The sequence below is a fragment of the Ursus americanus genome, chromosome 8, assembly GCF_024610735.1.
Source record: "Ursus americanus isolate L20-20 chromosome 8, mUrsAme1.1.p, whole genome shotgun sequence".
Classification (NCBI taxonomy): Eukaryota; Metazoa; Chordata; class Mammalia; order Carnivora; family Ursidae; genus Ursus; species Ursus americanus.
The window spans coordinates 47,010,072-47,029,411 of record NC_142134.1 but is presented as its reverse complement, the minus strand read 5'-3'; the positions used below and the strand labels follow the sequence as shown (position 1 = coordinate 47,029,411).

General features: G+C 36.0%; 1 protein-coding gene across 1 annotated transcript in view; it reads right to left on the bottom strand.

Moving 5' to 3' along the window:
• GABRG1 (gamma-aminobutyric acid type A receptor subunit gamma1) overlaps window positions 1-19,340 on the bottom strand; it is a 74,794-nt gene that overhangs the window by 5,569 nt on the left and 49,885 nt on the right. The window contains exons 6-8 of the mRNA XM_045815941.2: window positions 15,789-15,926; window positions 15,520-15,672; window positions 5,356-5,567 (exon numbers count right to left, since the gene is read on the bottom strand). Of these exons, the coding sequence (XP_045671897.1) occupies window positions 5,356-5,567; window positions 15,520-15,672; window positions 15,789-15,926 (503 nt within the window). The remainder of the gene's footprint in view (window positions 1-5,355; window positions 5,568-15,519; window positions 15,673-15,788; window positions 15,927-19,340) is intronic.

Here is a 19,340-nt window from a genome sequence, read left to right as displayed (position 1 = left end):
CATTGTATGACCATTGTCACAACTGATCTTAAATGGCTATTCTATCCATTGAAAACATCCCACATCCACCAACTCTTTACAATTATTTAAATAACCTTGTTTTTCACATCTCATCAATATCAAATAATCCCTCCTGGAGGCTTTGCCAAATATCATTACAGGAAAGATTTATAATTTGTGAAACTTTATATTGATATGGCTTTTCATTATTTTAGTATTCTGAAAGGTAGACAAATGTTTATTCATATATATATATGAACTAACTGAAAATAAGATCTTTTCTTTGCAGAGAAGGGGCTGCAGGTTGGGGATTGTGGGCAAAACAAAAACTTTCCTACACATTATCTTCACTCTAATACCCTGGTTCCTGCTTCAGTAATATATTCTTGAACTATTGCAATAGTTTCCAAATTTATCTCCCTGCCTCTTTTGCCATTCAATTGTATATTCTATTCTGCTCCTACTTATCCTTCAGAAACATAGATATGAATATGCCATCTTTTTTTTAAAGATTTTATTTATTTATTTGACAGAGAGAGACAGGCAGTGAGAGAGGGAACACAAGCCAGGGGAGTGGGAGAGGAAGAAGCAGGCTCTTAGCAGAGGAACCTGATGTGGGGCTCAATCCCAGAACGCTGGGATCACGCCCTGAGCCGAAGGCAGACGCTTAATGACTGCGCCACCCAGACGCCCCCTGAATATGCCATCTTGCTTTTAAAAACATGCAAGGCTTAATAGTGCTGACAGGACAGAACGTAAAGTTTTACCATGATACTGGAGACTTTCCACAACTTGGCGATAAACACTTTTCTATCCTCAACCTAGGTTATTTTCTTTCTGAAGATTCCCATTTTCTAGACCACCACTGTCCAATACAACTTTCTAAGATGATAAAAATGTTCTACATCTGCACAGTCCAATATGGTAGCTACTGGTCACATGCAGCTATTGAGCACTTGAAATGTGACTAATGATACTAAGATACTGAATTTTAAATTTTGGTTAATTTTAATTCATTTAAATCAACCTAGCCATATATGGCTAATGGCTGCTGCATTGGACAATACAGCTTGGAACAAATAACAGTCTATATTTTATTCTCATATGTAAGACTCAACTTGGCTCATGTGGTTCTTTCTATCTTAAATGCTCTTCCTAATTTGTTCTCCTGAAATTTGCAACTTATTCTTCAAGGAACTACTTCAATGATCTCTGTAATTTTCTGTCAAATCCCCTTTGAAAGAATTAGTTTACAGCTTTTTGAATGAATTATTTACACCTGAAATGAAAGGAAGCCCTCCCACTCCACTGTGGCTCACATTGACATAGCCTCTTCTCAGTGTTAAGTGCTTAAGTCAGTGTTTCACAGACTGCACCACATTGTGTCTGAAGGTCTCCTCAGTGCAAGGGATAGACCACATAGCTCAGGCTTTGTGGTACCTATCTCTATTTCAATATGAACATCTCCTTTAAAAATGTTTTTTACTGGAGCACCTGGGTAGCTCGGTTGGTCAAGCATCTGACTCAGTTTTGGTTCAGGTCATGATCTTGGGATCTTGAAACTGAGCCCTGTGTCAGGCTCCACACTCAGCAGGGAGTCTGCTTCCCTTCTGTCTCTCCCTCCACCTCTCCCCCCATGTTTCTTTTCTCTCTCTCTCTCAGATAAATAAATAAGTCTTTTAAAAAAGTAAAAAAATAAATAAAATGGTTTTTTAAAAATATTTTATTTATTTATTTGACAGAGAGAGAGTACACACAAGCAGGGGGAGCAGTAGGCAGAGGGAGAGGGAGAAGCAGGCTCCCACTGAATGGATAGCCTGACATGAGGCTTGATCCCAGGACCCTGGGATCATGACCTGAGCCAAAGGCAGATGCTTAACCCACTGAGTCACCCAGGTGCCCCTAATTTTTTTTTATTTATATTAATTTTAGAAAATATTCTGCTTCTGAAAAAGTATTTGAAACCAGTCATCTAATTGAGCTGATTCCCCTATAGTACCTTTGTTTACTTTTGATTTTAATTTGTATTGTACTTCGTGTATAGTATATTTTTCCATAACTAGATTTAAAGATTTATGAAGGCAAAAACACATGCTATTGCTGTGCCTTGTCATTGGTTGGTGAAATAAATTTCCATCATTGTACATTTTAACCAAATTGAGAGATTATATATGTCAGTCTGTCCTCAACTGGGCAAAACAGGACCCTGATATAGGTATGTATAACATAGTTTTCTGAAATTCCTAATCATCTATGGGAGGAATATTCTAGTTTTAACATGTCTACTGTTTAGTTAATAATGAGTGGCTTAGCACAATTACATTTTTATGACCTTTATCTGTTTCAGAGTCTTGATTCCATGCTCCAACATTCTTAACTTCTTAGATTTAAAAAAAAATAGATATTGACATAAACACACCTGAATCATATTCTTAATGAGTATAAATAAAAACACAATAATATGTATTAGATGGGATGGAAATATGGACCAAATTTAAATGTCATTGATATCCACAGTAAGAAAATAAAGAGGAAAGGAAGATATGGAAAGAAAGATCAAAGGAAGGAAGGAAGGTGGGAGGCAAGGGGGGGGGGACAGAGAAAGTGAGGAAGAGAGGGAGAGAAAGGGCCTAATATATCATGTGTAGATAAGGTAAAAAGCATTTTTATTCATTTATGTTTTTTAAGAGGATTCATGGAAGCTAAAAATCTAAATTTGGACACATCCAAATATTATCTCTTTTTAAAATAATTTGGAATATTCTGGGATTCTCAGTTAAGCAATCAGACCTCGAGAAGGTGATTCTGGTTTTGCTTAATAAGAGACATGTTGATCTTTCAGTGACTCTAGTCAAGGTCTTTGTTTCTGACCTGACTACTGCTGTAAGTCATCTAGAGAGCAAAAGGGGGAAATGCTAGATTTTCAACTACTCAGAATTTTGAGCTTATGAAAGAAAGGGTGGATATCAAAGGAAGAAAAAGAGAGAGGAGGAGAAGAGGAAGAAGAAGGAGGAAGTGGAGGGAAGGGGTTGGGGGTAAGGGAAAAAGAGGAAGAGGAAGAAGAAGAACAGAAAGAAGAACAACAACAAAGAAACATTGGAAAAGGTGTAAGAGCAAAACTCTGCAAGAGTTCTAGGTCTAGGTTTGTGTTTGTCTTGGCTAGCAGAAGGAAAAGCAGACTCCACCAAACCATTAAATAGAGCACTTGAGACAACAAGCAGAGCTGTTTATTCTTCATAAAAGTGCATTCTGATTTACTTGATTAGCAAGACCAGATGGCTGAACACTGAACCAAGCAGGGAGTCAGATTTGATTACTGATCCCAGTTTTTCAATCAAAATGTCTTTTACTATTAAAAGAACTCATAAATCACATAACTGAGCAGAAAGGAAAGACTATAGAACATTATTTTGGCTCTAAAGAAAATATTTTTTTGTACCCCGGTAATCAGTTGTATATATCAATTTAACTTTTGATGCTTGAAATTGAGTGTTTCAAACCTCTTATTTAATTTTTATTCTGTAGTTTTCCATCTTTATTATTTGCCTCTTGGGCTTGATGCTTAATTTTGAATACTCAATATAGATTTTTTTCTTAAATAATTATTGTAGAACATTGCTTAGGACATGGGTATCCTTAATAAATATTTGGTAAATGAAAGATTTAAAAACATCATAATTTTAAGGTATGCACTCCAGTGTTTAAGCTTACTGAGTAAATGTGACAGCCAAACTGATTAGATGTAGTCCCAGAGTAGATACTTGGTTGATGTCTTTGATAATATAATAATATTATATACGTTGTATATTCTTAGAATGAAATTAGAGAATCTATGTGAGATTATACATTTCCTGATTTTATTTACAATTTCCAGAAGTTAAATTTTCAAAGTAGTAATTGAACATAGCTACGGATGAGTAAATAATGAAATGGAAAATCCAGAAAGGATATTTGGCTTTGGTTAAAGGAAAATAGTAAAAAACCTGCATTTTTCTTTACCTAAAAATTTAGCAAACAGATATTGAAATTGACATCATTGCCTTCTGATGGTTTGTCCCTTCGGGGGCTACAATATGTCCCATCGATAAGCTAAAATAAGTCAAATTGAGAAAGTCACAGGCTAATTCTGTAATGTAAGTTATCTAATGTGTACTGCCAGCGATGTGCTCTGCTCTCTTGGAATACTATGGGAAACCGAAAGCAAATACACATAGGGTTTGGTCCTTGGAGTATAACATGAACAGTAAAATGTAATTTAAAAATATGTCAAAGTTCTATAAAGAAATTAATGACAAATGGGAGGAGGGAGGAAAAGCCTTGCATCCTAGAACTTACTAAGTTAGGAGATAATATGGAGAACTCCATGCCTCATTGTATACACTCTGTGGTAGGCTTACAAGCTTGCCATTCAAGCATAGCTGTTGTATATAGTTCTCATTTTTTTAGGTATTTGGGAACAAATCTGCTTTGAAAACATTTACTAGAATCAGCAGTAAAGTGCCTTTTTGGTCAATATTGGAGAAACAAATGTTTGCTTTTCTGAGTCCTATGAGAACAGAAATTTAAAGGAAGGATTACAAGCTTCTGCTCTGGCACCAAAAAATACCTGGGTATGAGTCTTGGATTTTTCACTTACACAGGCTGTCCTTGTGCAAACTACTGAACTTGTACTCATAGGAGCATAGATGAAATCATGCATGTAAAACACCTGGCATACTCAGTAAGTGCTGGATATTATTTTGAGGTTGTTGTAATTGCCATTATAATAAGAATTTATAGCCGATCATCTAACACTTAAGTATCTTAGAATTAATAGAACCAATTCTAATATATCAATTTGATGTTATATATGTTGAGGTAGATATATGACAGGGAAGGGAGAGTAAGAGCACACAAATATACACAAACCAAAACCGCTTTTTAGCTATGACTTTTAAACACAGCTGAATACTAACATTAAAGAGGGTTCTTTATCTCTAAAAATGAGGCAATTTTGTGGGCCACTTGTTGTTAGCACCCAAATCTTAACAACAACAACAAAAAGGAATCAAAGAGAGATCTTAAGTAATTTTTTAGGTACAAAGAATCTACCACTTGAGAAAAATTCACAGCATAAGAAACCGCTCTTTACAAGGGGGATCCAAGAGTCTTTTCTAAGGGGAACTATTAATATATTTTTCCTGGTGAGCAATGACCTAACAGTCATTGAAACCTCCAGTTTCATCTTAATGGTATTTGGCTTTTGTTAGAATACCTCAAGAATCCCTATTAGTCTAAGCAAGTATAACATGAGTATTCAAAACAGTATCTCTGATAGTAAGTTGCTGTTTATAACAATAGAAATTTTTAACATACCGAGCTTTTATTCTTTAGCTTTCTGTCTCTAGTTGTATTTCCTTTTTTGTTGCTGGTAAAATAATGCAAGGTGCCATATTCCATTAAGGCTGCAAAAACAAAAATGAAACAAACAGAAACAAAGAGATCCATCGCAGTCACATAAGAAACCTTAGGTAATGACTTCCTGGCGATTGTGCTCAGAGTTGTCATAGTCAGAACTGTAGTGATACCTGTGGAAGGGGAAAATACAAGATAATAAATAGCGCCCCATTTTTATTCTTCCATATGATTTGGCAATGTTGGGAGCAGAAAGAAACAATAGAAATAAAAGGAGATGATTATTCGTGATTTACAGGAAAAAAATGACCGGTAACCATAGCTACATTACATTCAATGTACTCTTCGTGTCTGTAATGAATTTTAATCATCTAAATTTGTGGACTACAAATAGCTGACTCCCCACACCCATACTTCCATTCCTCCATAGCAAGAGACTATCCAGTTTTTAGCTGGCATGAGGCTCATGGAAGAACTTCTTTGCCACCTCTCTCAGCTATGTGTGGACACAGGCTGTGATCTAGCCAAGGAGTATTAAGTCAAGGGTGTAAACAATGTCCAGAGACAGCATTAACAATGCAAAAAGGGAATCAAAAGTTTCAAATTTCCAATTGTAAAATAAATAAGTCATAGGGATGTAATGCAAAAAGCATGTTGATTATAGTTAATAAGACTGTGTTGTATATTTAAAACTTGCTGAGAGTAGATCTCCAAGGTTCTCATCACAAGAAAATAAATTTTGTGACTATGTATGTTAACTGGACTTACGGTGGTGATCATTTTGCAATATATACAAATACTGAATCATTAAACTATACTCCTAGAACCAATATAATACCAATTGTATATCCATAAAAATAAAAGATGGCATTAAAGAGACAGAAAATGCCTGGGTTTCCTTCTTCCTCATAGCTTTCTGCTGGAACGTAATGGCCAGAGCACCAACAGCCATCATAGAACATTACATCACCATGAGAATTAAAATCATCCACAGCACAGCAGAGAACCAGAGGGAGCCTGAGCCCCTCACACTGCAGTCACCCTTTGACTACATACCTCTGGGATTCTCACATGAAAAACAAAATACTCTTCTACCTAATTTAAGCTACAGTGATTTGAGGTTTTCTGCCACACACAGTTAAAATTAATCCAAACTAGTACAGTGTTTTCTCATACAATAACTTGAATTGAGGCTATTTTTTAATCTCAAAGTTTAAGCAAAAAATGTGGCAAAATTATGTCAATGGAATACTCAAAAAGCACAGAGAAAATCTTCATATTTTACAGAGTTCAACATATAAAATTAGGTATCTCCTGGGGCCTCAGCCTTGTGTATGTATCTCTGTGTATGTGTCTGTTTTTCTTTAGTCTTGATTTTCTTGTGGTTCTTAGAACTGCTAATCTTGACACCTCTACCTCACAGCTGTACATGCTGTATCTTTTCTTACCTAACCTGCTATAATTCTCATTCTATGTCCACCAAATATGGCCCCATGAGTGGAATTATGTCCTCTCCAAAGAGGACTTAATGTAATGCCAAACTCTTCTTAATTTGGCCAATTATTATACAGTGGCAACATCTCTGATGAAAAAAAAATAGAAAGGGTCTCTTTGATATACTAAGGGCAATACCACATTTACCCCTCATGTCTCCTTTGAAACATGCCCTAATGATTTCTCTTATACACCCCTCTTTTTACTTTTATCATCACTTAGGCTTGAAAAAAAAGTAAAGAAAGGGGTATGATGGATTGGGAGTCATGGTGGCAAATTTAGGTTCAAATTCTGACTCTTCCATCTATTAGCCCTGTGACCTTAAAGAATTTTCTTAGGAAGGAGGAGAAAAGATGGCAGAGGAGTAGGGGACCCCTTTCTCAGCTGGTCCCCGAGTCAAGCTGGGTATCTACCAGACCATCCTGAAAACCCATGGAATCAGCCTGAGATGCAGGAAGATACATCTGATCTCTACAAGTGAACATCTCCAGCGATGAGTATTGAGGTACGAAGCATGAAGCCATGAATCCACACACAGATATCAGAAGATAAACGGAAGGAGGAGGGAAACGCTGCGCTTGGGCACCAGAAAGCAGTAGCCACTTGCACTGGGGAGTGGGCTGGACTTACGGGCTGGCACCCATGAGAGAGCAGACTGAGACTGTGAGCCTGGGAACATGCGTGCTACCAGACTGAAAACCGGAGCTCCGGAGCGCACACTCGAACTGGACTGATAATGGGAGCTTGGGAGCGCGTGCGTGACCAGACTAAAAACCAGCACTCAGGAGTTGTGCGTGAACCACACTGAAACAGAGAGCTTGGGAGCCCGCGCCGGGAACTGGGGGTGGCTGGCGGCATTAGAAACACAAAGGACAGAGATGTGCCGGCCCTGGAAGTGAGGGCTGGGAGAGCAGCTGTGGGGCTCACAACCCAGATGCTACAGGGTTTTTAGCAGCACCGACAGAAACAGAGTTAAAGTGGTCAGGACAGCTCAGTGGAGAGCGGACTGCAATCTCTCTGTTCTGAGACAGAGGCTAGGATCCGGCCACTGCTGCTCTGACTCTCAGAAGAGTCACAGAAAACCACCAGGGAAAGCCACCAGAGAACAAAAGCCCAGAAATACCAGCTTACATTGTGCCCATCCCCAACCCCCCTTGCAGGGGACAGGGCGACTCTACTCAAACAGGATTGCCTGAGTATCAGCATGGCAGGCCCCCTCCCCCAGAAGGCAGGCTGAAAAATTAAGAAGCCCACATCCCTAAGGTCCCTATAAAACAAGTGCACACTGCCTGGTTCCTGGTCAATAATTTGGGCTCTGGGCATTCCTGCAACCTCTCCTCATCAGAATGACGAGAAGGAGAAATCCCCCCAGCAAAGAAAAAAGATAATGAGTCTGTGGCCGCTGCCACAGAACTGATGGACATGGATATAACCAAATTGTCAGAAATGGAGTTCAGAGTAAAAATGGTCAAGATGATGTGTAGGCTTGAAAAAAAATATTAAGGAAAATATTAACAAGAATATAGAATCTCTAAGGGAAGAAATGAGAGCGAATCTGGCAGAAATTAAAAATGCTATGAATCAAATGCATTCTAAACTAGATGCTCTGACGGCCAGGGTAAGTGAGGCAGAAGAACGAATTAGTGAATTAGAGGATGGGATGATAGAAGAGAAAATTAAAACAGAAACTTGGCTCAAAAAAATCCTACCTCAATAATGTAGATTACGGGAGATTTCTGACTCAATGAAACGTTCCAATGTCAGAATCATCGGCATCCCTGAGGGGATGGAGAAAAAGAGAGGTCTAGAAGAGATATTTGAACAAATTGTAGCTGAGAACTTCCCTAATCTGGCAAAGGAAACAAGCATTCATGTCCAAGAGGCAGGGAGGACCCGGAGGACACCTGCCAAGGTCAATGAGAACAGACCTACACCATGTCACATCATAGTGCATTTCGCAAATATTAGATCCAAGGTTACAGTCTTGAAAATGGCCAGGGGGAAGAAAATCCTCACGTATGGAGGGAAAAATATCAGAATAACGTCAGACCTGTCTGCACAGACCTGGCAGGCCAGGAAGGGTTGGCAGGGTATTTTCAAAGCTCTAGCTAGAAGAACATATAGCCAAGGATCCTTTATCCAGCAAGGCTGTCACTCAGAATTGATGGAGAGATAAGGACCTTCCAGGATCGACAGAAACTGTAAGAATTCGTAACCACCAAACCAGCCGTACATGAGATATTAAAGGAGGTTCTATAAAAGTAAAAAGGCCCCAAGAGTGATACAGAACAGAAAGTCACAATCTATAGAAACAAAGACTTCACAGGTAACATGACATCATTAAAATCATATCTCTCAATAATCACTCTCAATGTGAATGGCCTAAATGCTCCCATAAATGACACAGGGCTGCAGATTGGATAAAAAGACATGACCCATCCATTTGCTGCCTACAAGAGAGTCATTTTGAAACTAAAGATACATCCAGACTGAAAGTGAAGGGATGGAAAACCATTTTTCATGCCAATGGACCTCAAAAGAAAGCTGGGGTAGCAATTGTCATATTGGACAGATTAGATTTTAAACTAAAGACTGTTGTTAGAGATACAGAAGGACACTATATTATTCTTAAAGGATGTATCCAACAAGTGGATATGACAATTATAAATATCTATACCCCCAACAGGGGAGCAGCTAGATACACAAGCCAACTCTTAACCAGAATAAAGAGACATATAGATAATACTACGTTAATAGTAGGAGACCTCAACACTCCACTCTCAATAATAGACAGATCACCTAAGCAAAAAATCACAAAGAAACAAGAGCATTGAATGACATACTGGATCAGATGGACCTCATTCATATATATAGAACACTACACCCCAGAACAACAGAAGATTCATTCTTTTTGCATGCACATGGAACTTTCTCCAGAATAGAACATATATTGGGTCACAAAACAGGTCTCAACCGATACCAAAAGACTGAGATTATTCCCTGCATATTCTCAGACCACAATGCTTTGAAACTGGAACTCAGTCACAAGGAAAAATTTGGAAGAAACTCAAACACTGGGAAACTAAGAACCATCCTGCTCAAGAATGATTGGGTAAACCAGGAAATTAAAAATCAGTTTAAACAATTTTTGGAGACCAATGAAAATGAAAACACATTGGTCCAAAATCTATGGGACACTGCAAAGGTGGTCCTAAGGGGAAAATACATAGCCATCCAAGCTTCACTCAAAAGAATAGAAAAACCTAAAATGCAGTTTTTATATTCTCACCTCAAAGAAGCTGGAGCTGGAACAGAAGAACAGGCCTAACCCACGCACGAGAAAGCAGGTAATCAAGTTTAGAGCAGAGATCAATGAATTAGAAACCAGGAGCACAGTAGAGCAGATCAATAAAACTAGAAGCTGGTTCTTTGAAAGAATAAATAAGATCGATAAGCCACTGGCCAGATTTATTCAAAAGAAAAGAGAAAGGACCCAAATTAATAAAATTATGAATGAAAGGGGAGAGATCACAACTAACACCGATGAAATAGGAAGGATCATTAGAAACTTTTATGAACAGCTTTATGCCAAAAAATGAAACAACCTGAAAGAAATGAGTGCCTTCCTGGAAACCTATAAACTACCAAGAATGAAACAGGAAGAAATTGATTATTTAAACAGACCGATTAATTATGAAGAGATTGAAGCAGTGATCAAAAACCTCCCCAAAAACAAGAGTCCAGGGCCTAACGGATTCCCCGGGGAATTCTACTAAACATTCAAAGAAGAAATAATACCTATTCTCCTGAAGCTGTTTCAAAAAATAGAAACAGAAGGAAAACTACCAAACTCATTCTATGAGGCCAGTCTTACCTTGATCCCCAAACCAGGCAAAGACCCCATCAAAAAGGAGAATTACAGACCAATTTCCCTGATGAATATGGACGCCAAAATTCTCAACAAGATCCTAGCAAATAGGATCCAAGAGTACATTAAAAGGATTATCCATCATGACCAAGTGGGATTCATCCCTGGGATGCAAAGGTGTTTCAACATTTGCAAATCGATCAGTGTGGTAGATCATATCAACAAGAAGAGTCAAGAACCATATGATCCTGTCAATTGATGAAGAAAAAGCCTTTTACAAAATACAGCATCCTTTCCTGATTATAACCCTTCAGAGTGTAGGGATAGAGGATATATTCCTCAATTTCATAAAAACCATCTATGAAAAGCCTACAGCGAATATCATTCTCAACGGGGAAAAGCCTCAAGCCTTTCCCATAAGATCAGGAACATGACAAGGATGCCCACTCTCACCATTATTATTCAACATAGTACTAGAAGTCCTAGCAACAGCAATCAGACAACAAAAAGGGATAAAAGGTATCCAAATCAGCAAAGAAGAGGTCAAACTGTCTCTCTTCGCAGATGACATGATACTCTATATAGAAAACCAAGAGACTCCACCCCAAAACTACTAGAAGTTATAGAGCAATTCAGTAATGTGGCGGGATACAAAATCAAAGCTCAGAAATCAGTTGCATTTCTATACACGAACAATGAGACTGAAGAAAGAGAAATTAGCAAATCCATTCCAATTACAATAGCACCAAAAATCATACGTTATCTTGGAATTACTTAAGCAGAGACGTAAAGGATCTATATTCTAGAAACTACAAATCACTCTTGAAAGACATTGAAGAATACACAAAAAGATGGAAAAATATTCCATGCTCATGGATCAGAAGAATAAACATAGTTAAAATGTCTATGCTACCCAGAGCAATCTACACTTTCAATGCCATCCCAATCAAAATACCAATGACATTTTTCAAAGAACTGGAACAAACAGCCCTCAAATTTGTGTGGAACCAGAAGAGGCCCTGAATTGCCAAGAAATTGTTGAGAAGGAAAAACAAAGCTCGGGGCATCATGTTGCCGGATTTCAAGCTATACTACAAATTGTGATCACAAAGACAGCATGGTACTGGCAGAAAAACAGACACATAGACCAATGGAACAGAACAGAGAACCCAGAAATGGACCCTTGGCTCTTTGGGCAACTAATTTTTGACAAAGCAGGAAAAACATCCAGTGGAAAAAAGACAGTCTCTTCAATAAATGGTGCTGGGAAAATTGGACAGCTACATGCAAAAGAATGAAACTTGACCACTCTATCAAACCATATACAAAGATAAACTCCAAATGGTTGTAAAGACCTCGATGTGAGACAGGAATCCATCAAAATCCTAGAGGAGAACATAGGCTGCAACCTCTTTGACATCGGCCACAGCAACTTATTTCATGACACATCTCCAAAGGCAAGAGAAACAAAAGATAAAATGAACTTGTGGGAATCATCAAGATAAAGAGCTTCTGCACAGCCAAGGAAACAGTCAAAAAAACTAAGAGGCAGCCCACGGAATGGGAGACGATATTTTCAAATGACACTACAGATAAAAGAATAGTATCCAAGATCTATAAATAACCTCTCAAACTCAATACACGAGAAACAAATAATCAAATCAAAAAATGGGCAGAAGATATGAACAGACACTTTTCCAATGAAGACATAGAAATGGCTCACAGACACATGAAAAAATGTTCAAAATCATTAGCCATCAGGGAAAGTCAAATCAAAACCACCTTGAGATACCACCTTACGCCAGTTAGAATGGCAAAAATTGACAAGGCAGGAAACAACAAATGTTGGAGAGGATGTGGAAAAAGGGGATCCCTCTTGCACTGTTGGTGGGAATGCATGTTGGTACAGCCACTTTGGAAAACAGTGTGGAGGTCCCTTAAAAAGTTAAAAATTGAGCTACCCTATGATCCAGCCATTGCACTACTGGGTATTTACCCCAAAGATACAGATGTAGTGAAGAGAAGGGCCACATGCACCCCAATGTTCATAGCAGCTTTGTCCACAATAGCTAAATCGTGGAAGGAGCTGAGATGCCCTTCAACAGATGATTGGATTAAGAAGTTGTGGTCCCTATATACAATGGAATATTACTCAGCTGTCAAAAAGAACGATTTCTCAAAATTTGCTGCAACATGGACAGCACTGGAGGAGATAATGCTTCAATTATTTTTAAGCCAAAACTATAAAGGCTAGGCATATGGTAAGCGCTAAATGATTTCCATGAATAAACAGATCTTTCTTCTTCCTCACCTTATGCATTTTTTTCTGGTAACTTAATAAGTCATTACATTGCCACACTCACACAAAGGCAGATTTCCAAATGTATTCCTGCCTTCCATACTTGAGTCCCAATTTACTAGAGAAACCCTTAAAGACAATGTGTGTTTTGATTTCAATATCAACGACTGCATTAAATTTCACTTTACTAAAATACTATTACATTTCTATTTGTAAAGCAATGAAAACTACAGAACTTAGCTTTCAGACAATTATTTCTTTAATTTAGTACATACCATCACAGTGTTTAGCTTAAAAATAAGTGGATTTCTTACTAAAATATCTTTGAATCCATGATAATAAGAAAATATTTGGGTTATTTAGCAGATGCATTGATATTTCCTGCTCAAAATCCTACAAGTCAGATTGAGAATAAAATCCAAAGTCTGTAAAGTGACCTACTAAACCTACATGATCTAACTATTAGCCATATCTCCAATCTCATTTTCTACCACTTTTCAGTCAGTTCTAGCCATAGTTGTCTTTTTTATGACCTTCAAGCATGATAGAAAAGAAGATCCCACTTTAGGATCTACTGGTTCTCCCTGTCTGTCCTATCTTTCTACCACATATCCACCAGGCTAGCTCCCAGGCTTCAGTGGGTCTCTGCTACCTCCTCAAAGAGGTATAGCCTGACTCCACAGGATAAAATAGCAAACATCATATTTACGCACATCCCCTGCAATTCTCTTGCCATTGATTTTGCTTTCTCTCCATAGCTTTTATTACTGACTGACATTATACACTCTTTATATTTGTACATTACCTGCACACCCCACTAAAACATAAATGCCATGAACATGGGGATTTTATAGCGACCGTTCACTATTAACACTTAAGCACTTAGAACAATACCTGTTTCACAGAAAAGCATTTGGTAAATGTTTGCTAAAGCACAACGTGAAATAAATAAGCTCAGGAAATTGTACTTCAATGACATGTATGTATGTACATATGTATGTATATATGTATTTATGTGCATATACTTGTTTAAAAAAATCTTGAGCTCCAAATACATAGGGACCACAATTATAAGAGATATTCTTCAAGTTAGATCTAGCTATGGATTATCTTTATAGTTGATATGCTAATATTAAAAAATATGAATTCATGTAACAGCACAATTCCACAATTGGCTATATTCACTTTGATGACACTATGGCATGGTTTTTAAACAGCTTCATACAAATATCATGGTAGAAATAATCCATTCAAATTCTCTTTGGGAAAAATATGAGAATACTGTTTAAAAATAAAAATGTAATATTTAAGTCCTACTCATGGTAGCATACAAAGAATCTGAAATAGTTTGTTTACTTTAGAACATAAAATAATTTGAAATAATAATAATAGCTTAGATAGGAAACAAAACTCAGGTATTGAATACATTTTATCCACTGGCTCTATGTACATTTCTCTTTAGACTCCCAAGGGGACTACGTTTTCCAAGTATAGAGGTGGGTGCGTCAGGTTTTATCTTGCCATTTTTATGTGATTTGCATTTTACTGTATTTACTAAATGAGGTTATTCACCAGCTAGCATAGAAACCACATGAAATTAGACTGTCCCAACTTTATATTTTTTAAGACACAATTATCAGTAGTGTGATTCATGTCTTGCACTGATCTTGGGAATGAAATTGATCAATAAGTTGTCTTTGTATATCAATATATAAATGGATGTTATTTTCTTTTAAACAAATGTACAGTAATTAGACACATTTTCTTATGATTTTGATTATTGCAATTGATTGCTAAAGAAAGAAACCAAAAGTCTATTTTTTCAAGTATGAATTACAAATTACCCTTTTAATCAGGGTTATTGTACAGGCAACTCTCAAAATATTCATAGACTAATTACACATTTTATAGATTACAGAAGCCCAGAAGTTTCTTGTCCCTTTCAGTGACTTGCCCTTTAGAAAAGTTCACTGTTGATTAGCACCATTGTAAGAGCAGGGGATTTCAAAGCCTTCTAAACACACATAGGTCAATAAATGCTGGCTATCAGTGATTCAGCTAAAAAATAAAATAAAATCTTGATGAACAGTGATTAAAAATATAGACCAAATTGAGATTCAGGGATTATGTGATTTTCATTTATTAATTCCTGCTGAATATTTATGTTTCATTCGAACTTTATTAGCAGGAAAAATTTTTTAAATTCTGAAATTTTAAATTCTTTGTGATTCTGTTGCCTACTTGTTTGTCATATTCATTTCAACATTTTATAAAGTACTAGAGTAGTTTAAAATTTTATAAAGCACTAGAGTAGTTTAAAATTTTTGCTTGATTGTAATGTAGAGTAATAGTCTAATATATTCAACTATAAACTTCTAATATATTTAACTATAAAATACTATACATTATAAACTATAAAATTTTAACAGTCCTATGATACTATAGCATAATATTCATATCATACCAAGTGATGTTCTTGCAGGTACTGCATCTTTATTGATCCAAAAAGACACCCAAGAAAGAACAACTGTCAGAATACATGGAATGTAGGTTTGAATAGTGAAATATCCCATTCGTCTGCTCAGGTCAAAAAAAATGGTCATGATAATATAATCCCCTGGAAGAAAAAAGAGTTTTATTTTTGCTATTAAAATATATAAAAGTATGGATTCCAACCTATAGATTTAAATACAAAGTCATATGATGCTAGCATCATTCACTGTTCCTTATTACCAGAGATTGTGTGAGAAATTTCAGTTGAGTTCCGTAACCCGACAAATGCAAACTGATATAATCTCCAGTATTTAGGATCGGCCACTTCTACAGAAGGTTTTTTCCACTTATACTCAATTTCATTTTTAGGGTACCCATCTAGATAAAAATAAAAATAAAAATAAATAGATTAGCAAGATTCAAATCTGTTACTATTTCAATACCAACATCATTCCAAGACAAGTTCTTTGAAATTCATTTTTGTATTATAGGTATGTCAGATATAGAAAACATGGCATAAAATATATGTGTATAGTTTAAAAGTAATCACATAATGATTAAATAATGATATCCAGTTAACTCCACTTAAATCAAGAAATAGAATCATGCTCGTGTCTAGGAAAACTCATGTGTCCACCCCGATATCATATTCCCTCTCACGATTAGAGGTAACCACTAACTTGATTTCTGTGATAATCCTTCCCTTATGTTTTTGTTATAGATTTTCTGATATGCATTTCTGAAACATATAGCTTATTTTAGGTTCTTTTTGAATTCTTCTTGATTGTTGCCATACTAGATCCATTACTGTATATTTTACTTCTTTTGATATTTGTAATAGTCATCCATGCTAATGTATGTAGCTTTAGTAAATTTGTTCCATTGTAAAGATGTACTGATATTTATCTATTTTACTGTTGTAGACACCTATAATGTTTTTTGTTGGTCATTAGTAACATTGCTACTAGTAACATTACTATACGTGCCTCACAAAATACATATATGCAAGTTTCTCTGGCATATATACCTAAGTGTGGAATAGCTGGGGTCATGGATTGCATATAATTTCTACTTTATGAGACAATGCCAATCTTCTTTTCATAAAGAGTATACCAATAAATTCTCTCACCAGCCAGAGTATGGAAATATACTTGGATCCATATTCTCATTTAACTTGATGTAGACAGTCTATTTTTATTGGTCTGTAAGCATATTTTATTTCACATTTTCCTGGTTATGAATGAAACCTAGTAATTTTTTCATATGTTTATTAGATTCTTAGGTTTCTTCTTTGGAGAATTGCTTGTTGAATCACCTGTTCCTTTATGGGTTTTTTTTTCTCTCTCTCTCTCTCTCTTTTTTGGTCTGAATTAGTTATAAACCCTGAATACTAGATTTTGTTAGTTATTTGTGTTGAAAATGTCTTTTTTCATCTTGGAAGTTGCTTAATATTGAGGTGCATTCTTTCAAAAAAAATTTGTGTTTCTGCCACATGTCAGAAAAATCCACAAGGACTTTTGGGAGTAATCAAGTGAAGGAAATTTGGGCTGCAAATTCATGTGAGGGTGGGTTTGTAATTATATCCTCTCAAGGAGTTACTTCATCCTAGTATGCTGATTGCAGAGGCAACTTTTCTTTAAGACTTTAGTGGTTGTGTGTGTACATGTATATGTGTGTGTTTGTGTACGTGGGGGGAGGTGCTTCTTCATGATACCCTAAGCGTCCAGCCTTTGTAACCCAGGTGTGTGTAGAAATTATGTTCTATTAGAACTCTAATCCACAAGGCAAAGTCAAAGCTTAAATTTACCTTGTTTGGCAAATATCCTTGGATCAAAGTGACTATAATAAACCTTCTGGCTTCATTTTTTTATGCTTTAATTCCTTCCTGGTGATTTCACTTACATGTTTTTGAGAAAATTTTTAATATCATAAAGTTTTAAATTGTTTTCAACAGAAGAATTGGTCTACTACATTCTAGGAACAGAATTCACTATCAACTTTAAAAATTTCCAAAATATTTTATCACTTTGTACCACGATCTCCTCATCTGTCATTCAATGAAATAGCTCATTTTTCCATCAACCTATTAAAAATCTGTTCTCTCTTTTATTTTTTCATGTCTACTTTCTTGTTCTATAGGGCTCTAACCATCCTACTTTTCCATATTTTGTAATTTTTTAAATTATCATTATCATTGCCCTAGAATATAGTAATATTCTCAATATTTTCAATATAGAATATAGGAGTGTGGGCACAAATAAAAATAGTAAGCTCATTACTTAACTATTCTAGATTTTATGATATTTACTTTTAAAACGGGGATGTGCTGAAATCTTTTTAATATATTTGTTGTGAAATATTAGGTATAGAAACCTGTGGGAATTCACAGTGCCGGGATAGACAAATTCTGACTTGTATATGCCTCCCTGGATGAGACTAATTGAAAAGCAAAGGAGGAGTGCCTGGAACCCTGGGCCTCCTTTGAAGTTTTTTGGCTGAAAATGGCCAGATTCTTACTGTGTCTCAAGGTTCTCATCTAAGGAGTAAATGTTTAAATTTTGAAGAAAAATTTACCACAGGCACCTGTGGTAGTCACGTACTTCACGAACTCCTTGCCTCCTTGCTCTTATCACACACTGCCCCATATATTATTATCCTGACCATTAAAGTTACACTTTCCTCCTTCCTTTGCTCTTGCGCCTGATATATTACTAAGACATCAATATACAAGTAGAGACAAAGCTTGGCTCAGGGCCTTTCCCCGATAGAACGTCTGGTCCCCAGGCCTCTCCTTTCTCCTACTAAGGTATCTGGAGTAATCTTTTCATTCACCGCCTCAGGGTTTGCTGGCCAAACCCAACAGAAACCTTAATTCTCTGTGGGACCCATGTAGAATACATGAAAAGTTAGCTAAGATTACATTGTTTATGTCAGCGATAACCAATTGCGTTCACAGGGACAGATTATTAATTTCCAGCAATGACAATCAAAGCCAAAGAGATATCATACCAAGAATTTAGTCATGGTGTCTAGGAGGGAAGTACAATAATTGCTACATTTCAAATATTTGCATATCAACTATTCCTTGAGTGCTTGGATTAATCAAGTCTATGTTATGATTTGGCTGTTTTATTCATTGAGAAGTTAATGTTAGAAAATTAAAGCAGTGAGATAGATTATAAATTTAAAAGGACATTTTAATGAGACAAAGATCATTAAGAAAAGTCAAAATCATTAATAAAAGCAACAAGAGATATTTGGGAATTTTGTAAGTGAAGAAGCAGGATAATACCTGTGAATACATAAAATCTACAGTGAATAAACTTTAGAATGTGATATATAAAAAAGTCAGGTTTCAATAGAAGGAAAAGAGCACACGATTTGTGGATATAGGCAATAACATTTTTAAAACTCATTTTACATGTTTTCAAGACTTGTTCATTATATATTATCTAGAAAAATGTTTTTATAAAAATATATGTAAACATGTTAATAAATATGAAATAAAATTGATATTCATATAGAAAATAATTTTCTTGGAACAAAATACTTTTTATATTCAAATTATTTAGCTCTAATCATTTCTCTGTGTTTCCATGTTTCTTTTGTATAAAATAAGCCTATTTCTACCTTGGCTTTTCTAATTCATTAAAGTCTTCTCAAAGATTTGCTATTCATGTAGTAAATATTATTCACCAAACCAATCTTTGAAACATACTTTAAAATCCAATGTAATAAAGTTAAATCTTGCCTCAGGGAGATGAATAAAATTTGAATCAATATTTTATTCAT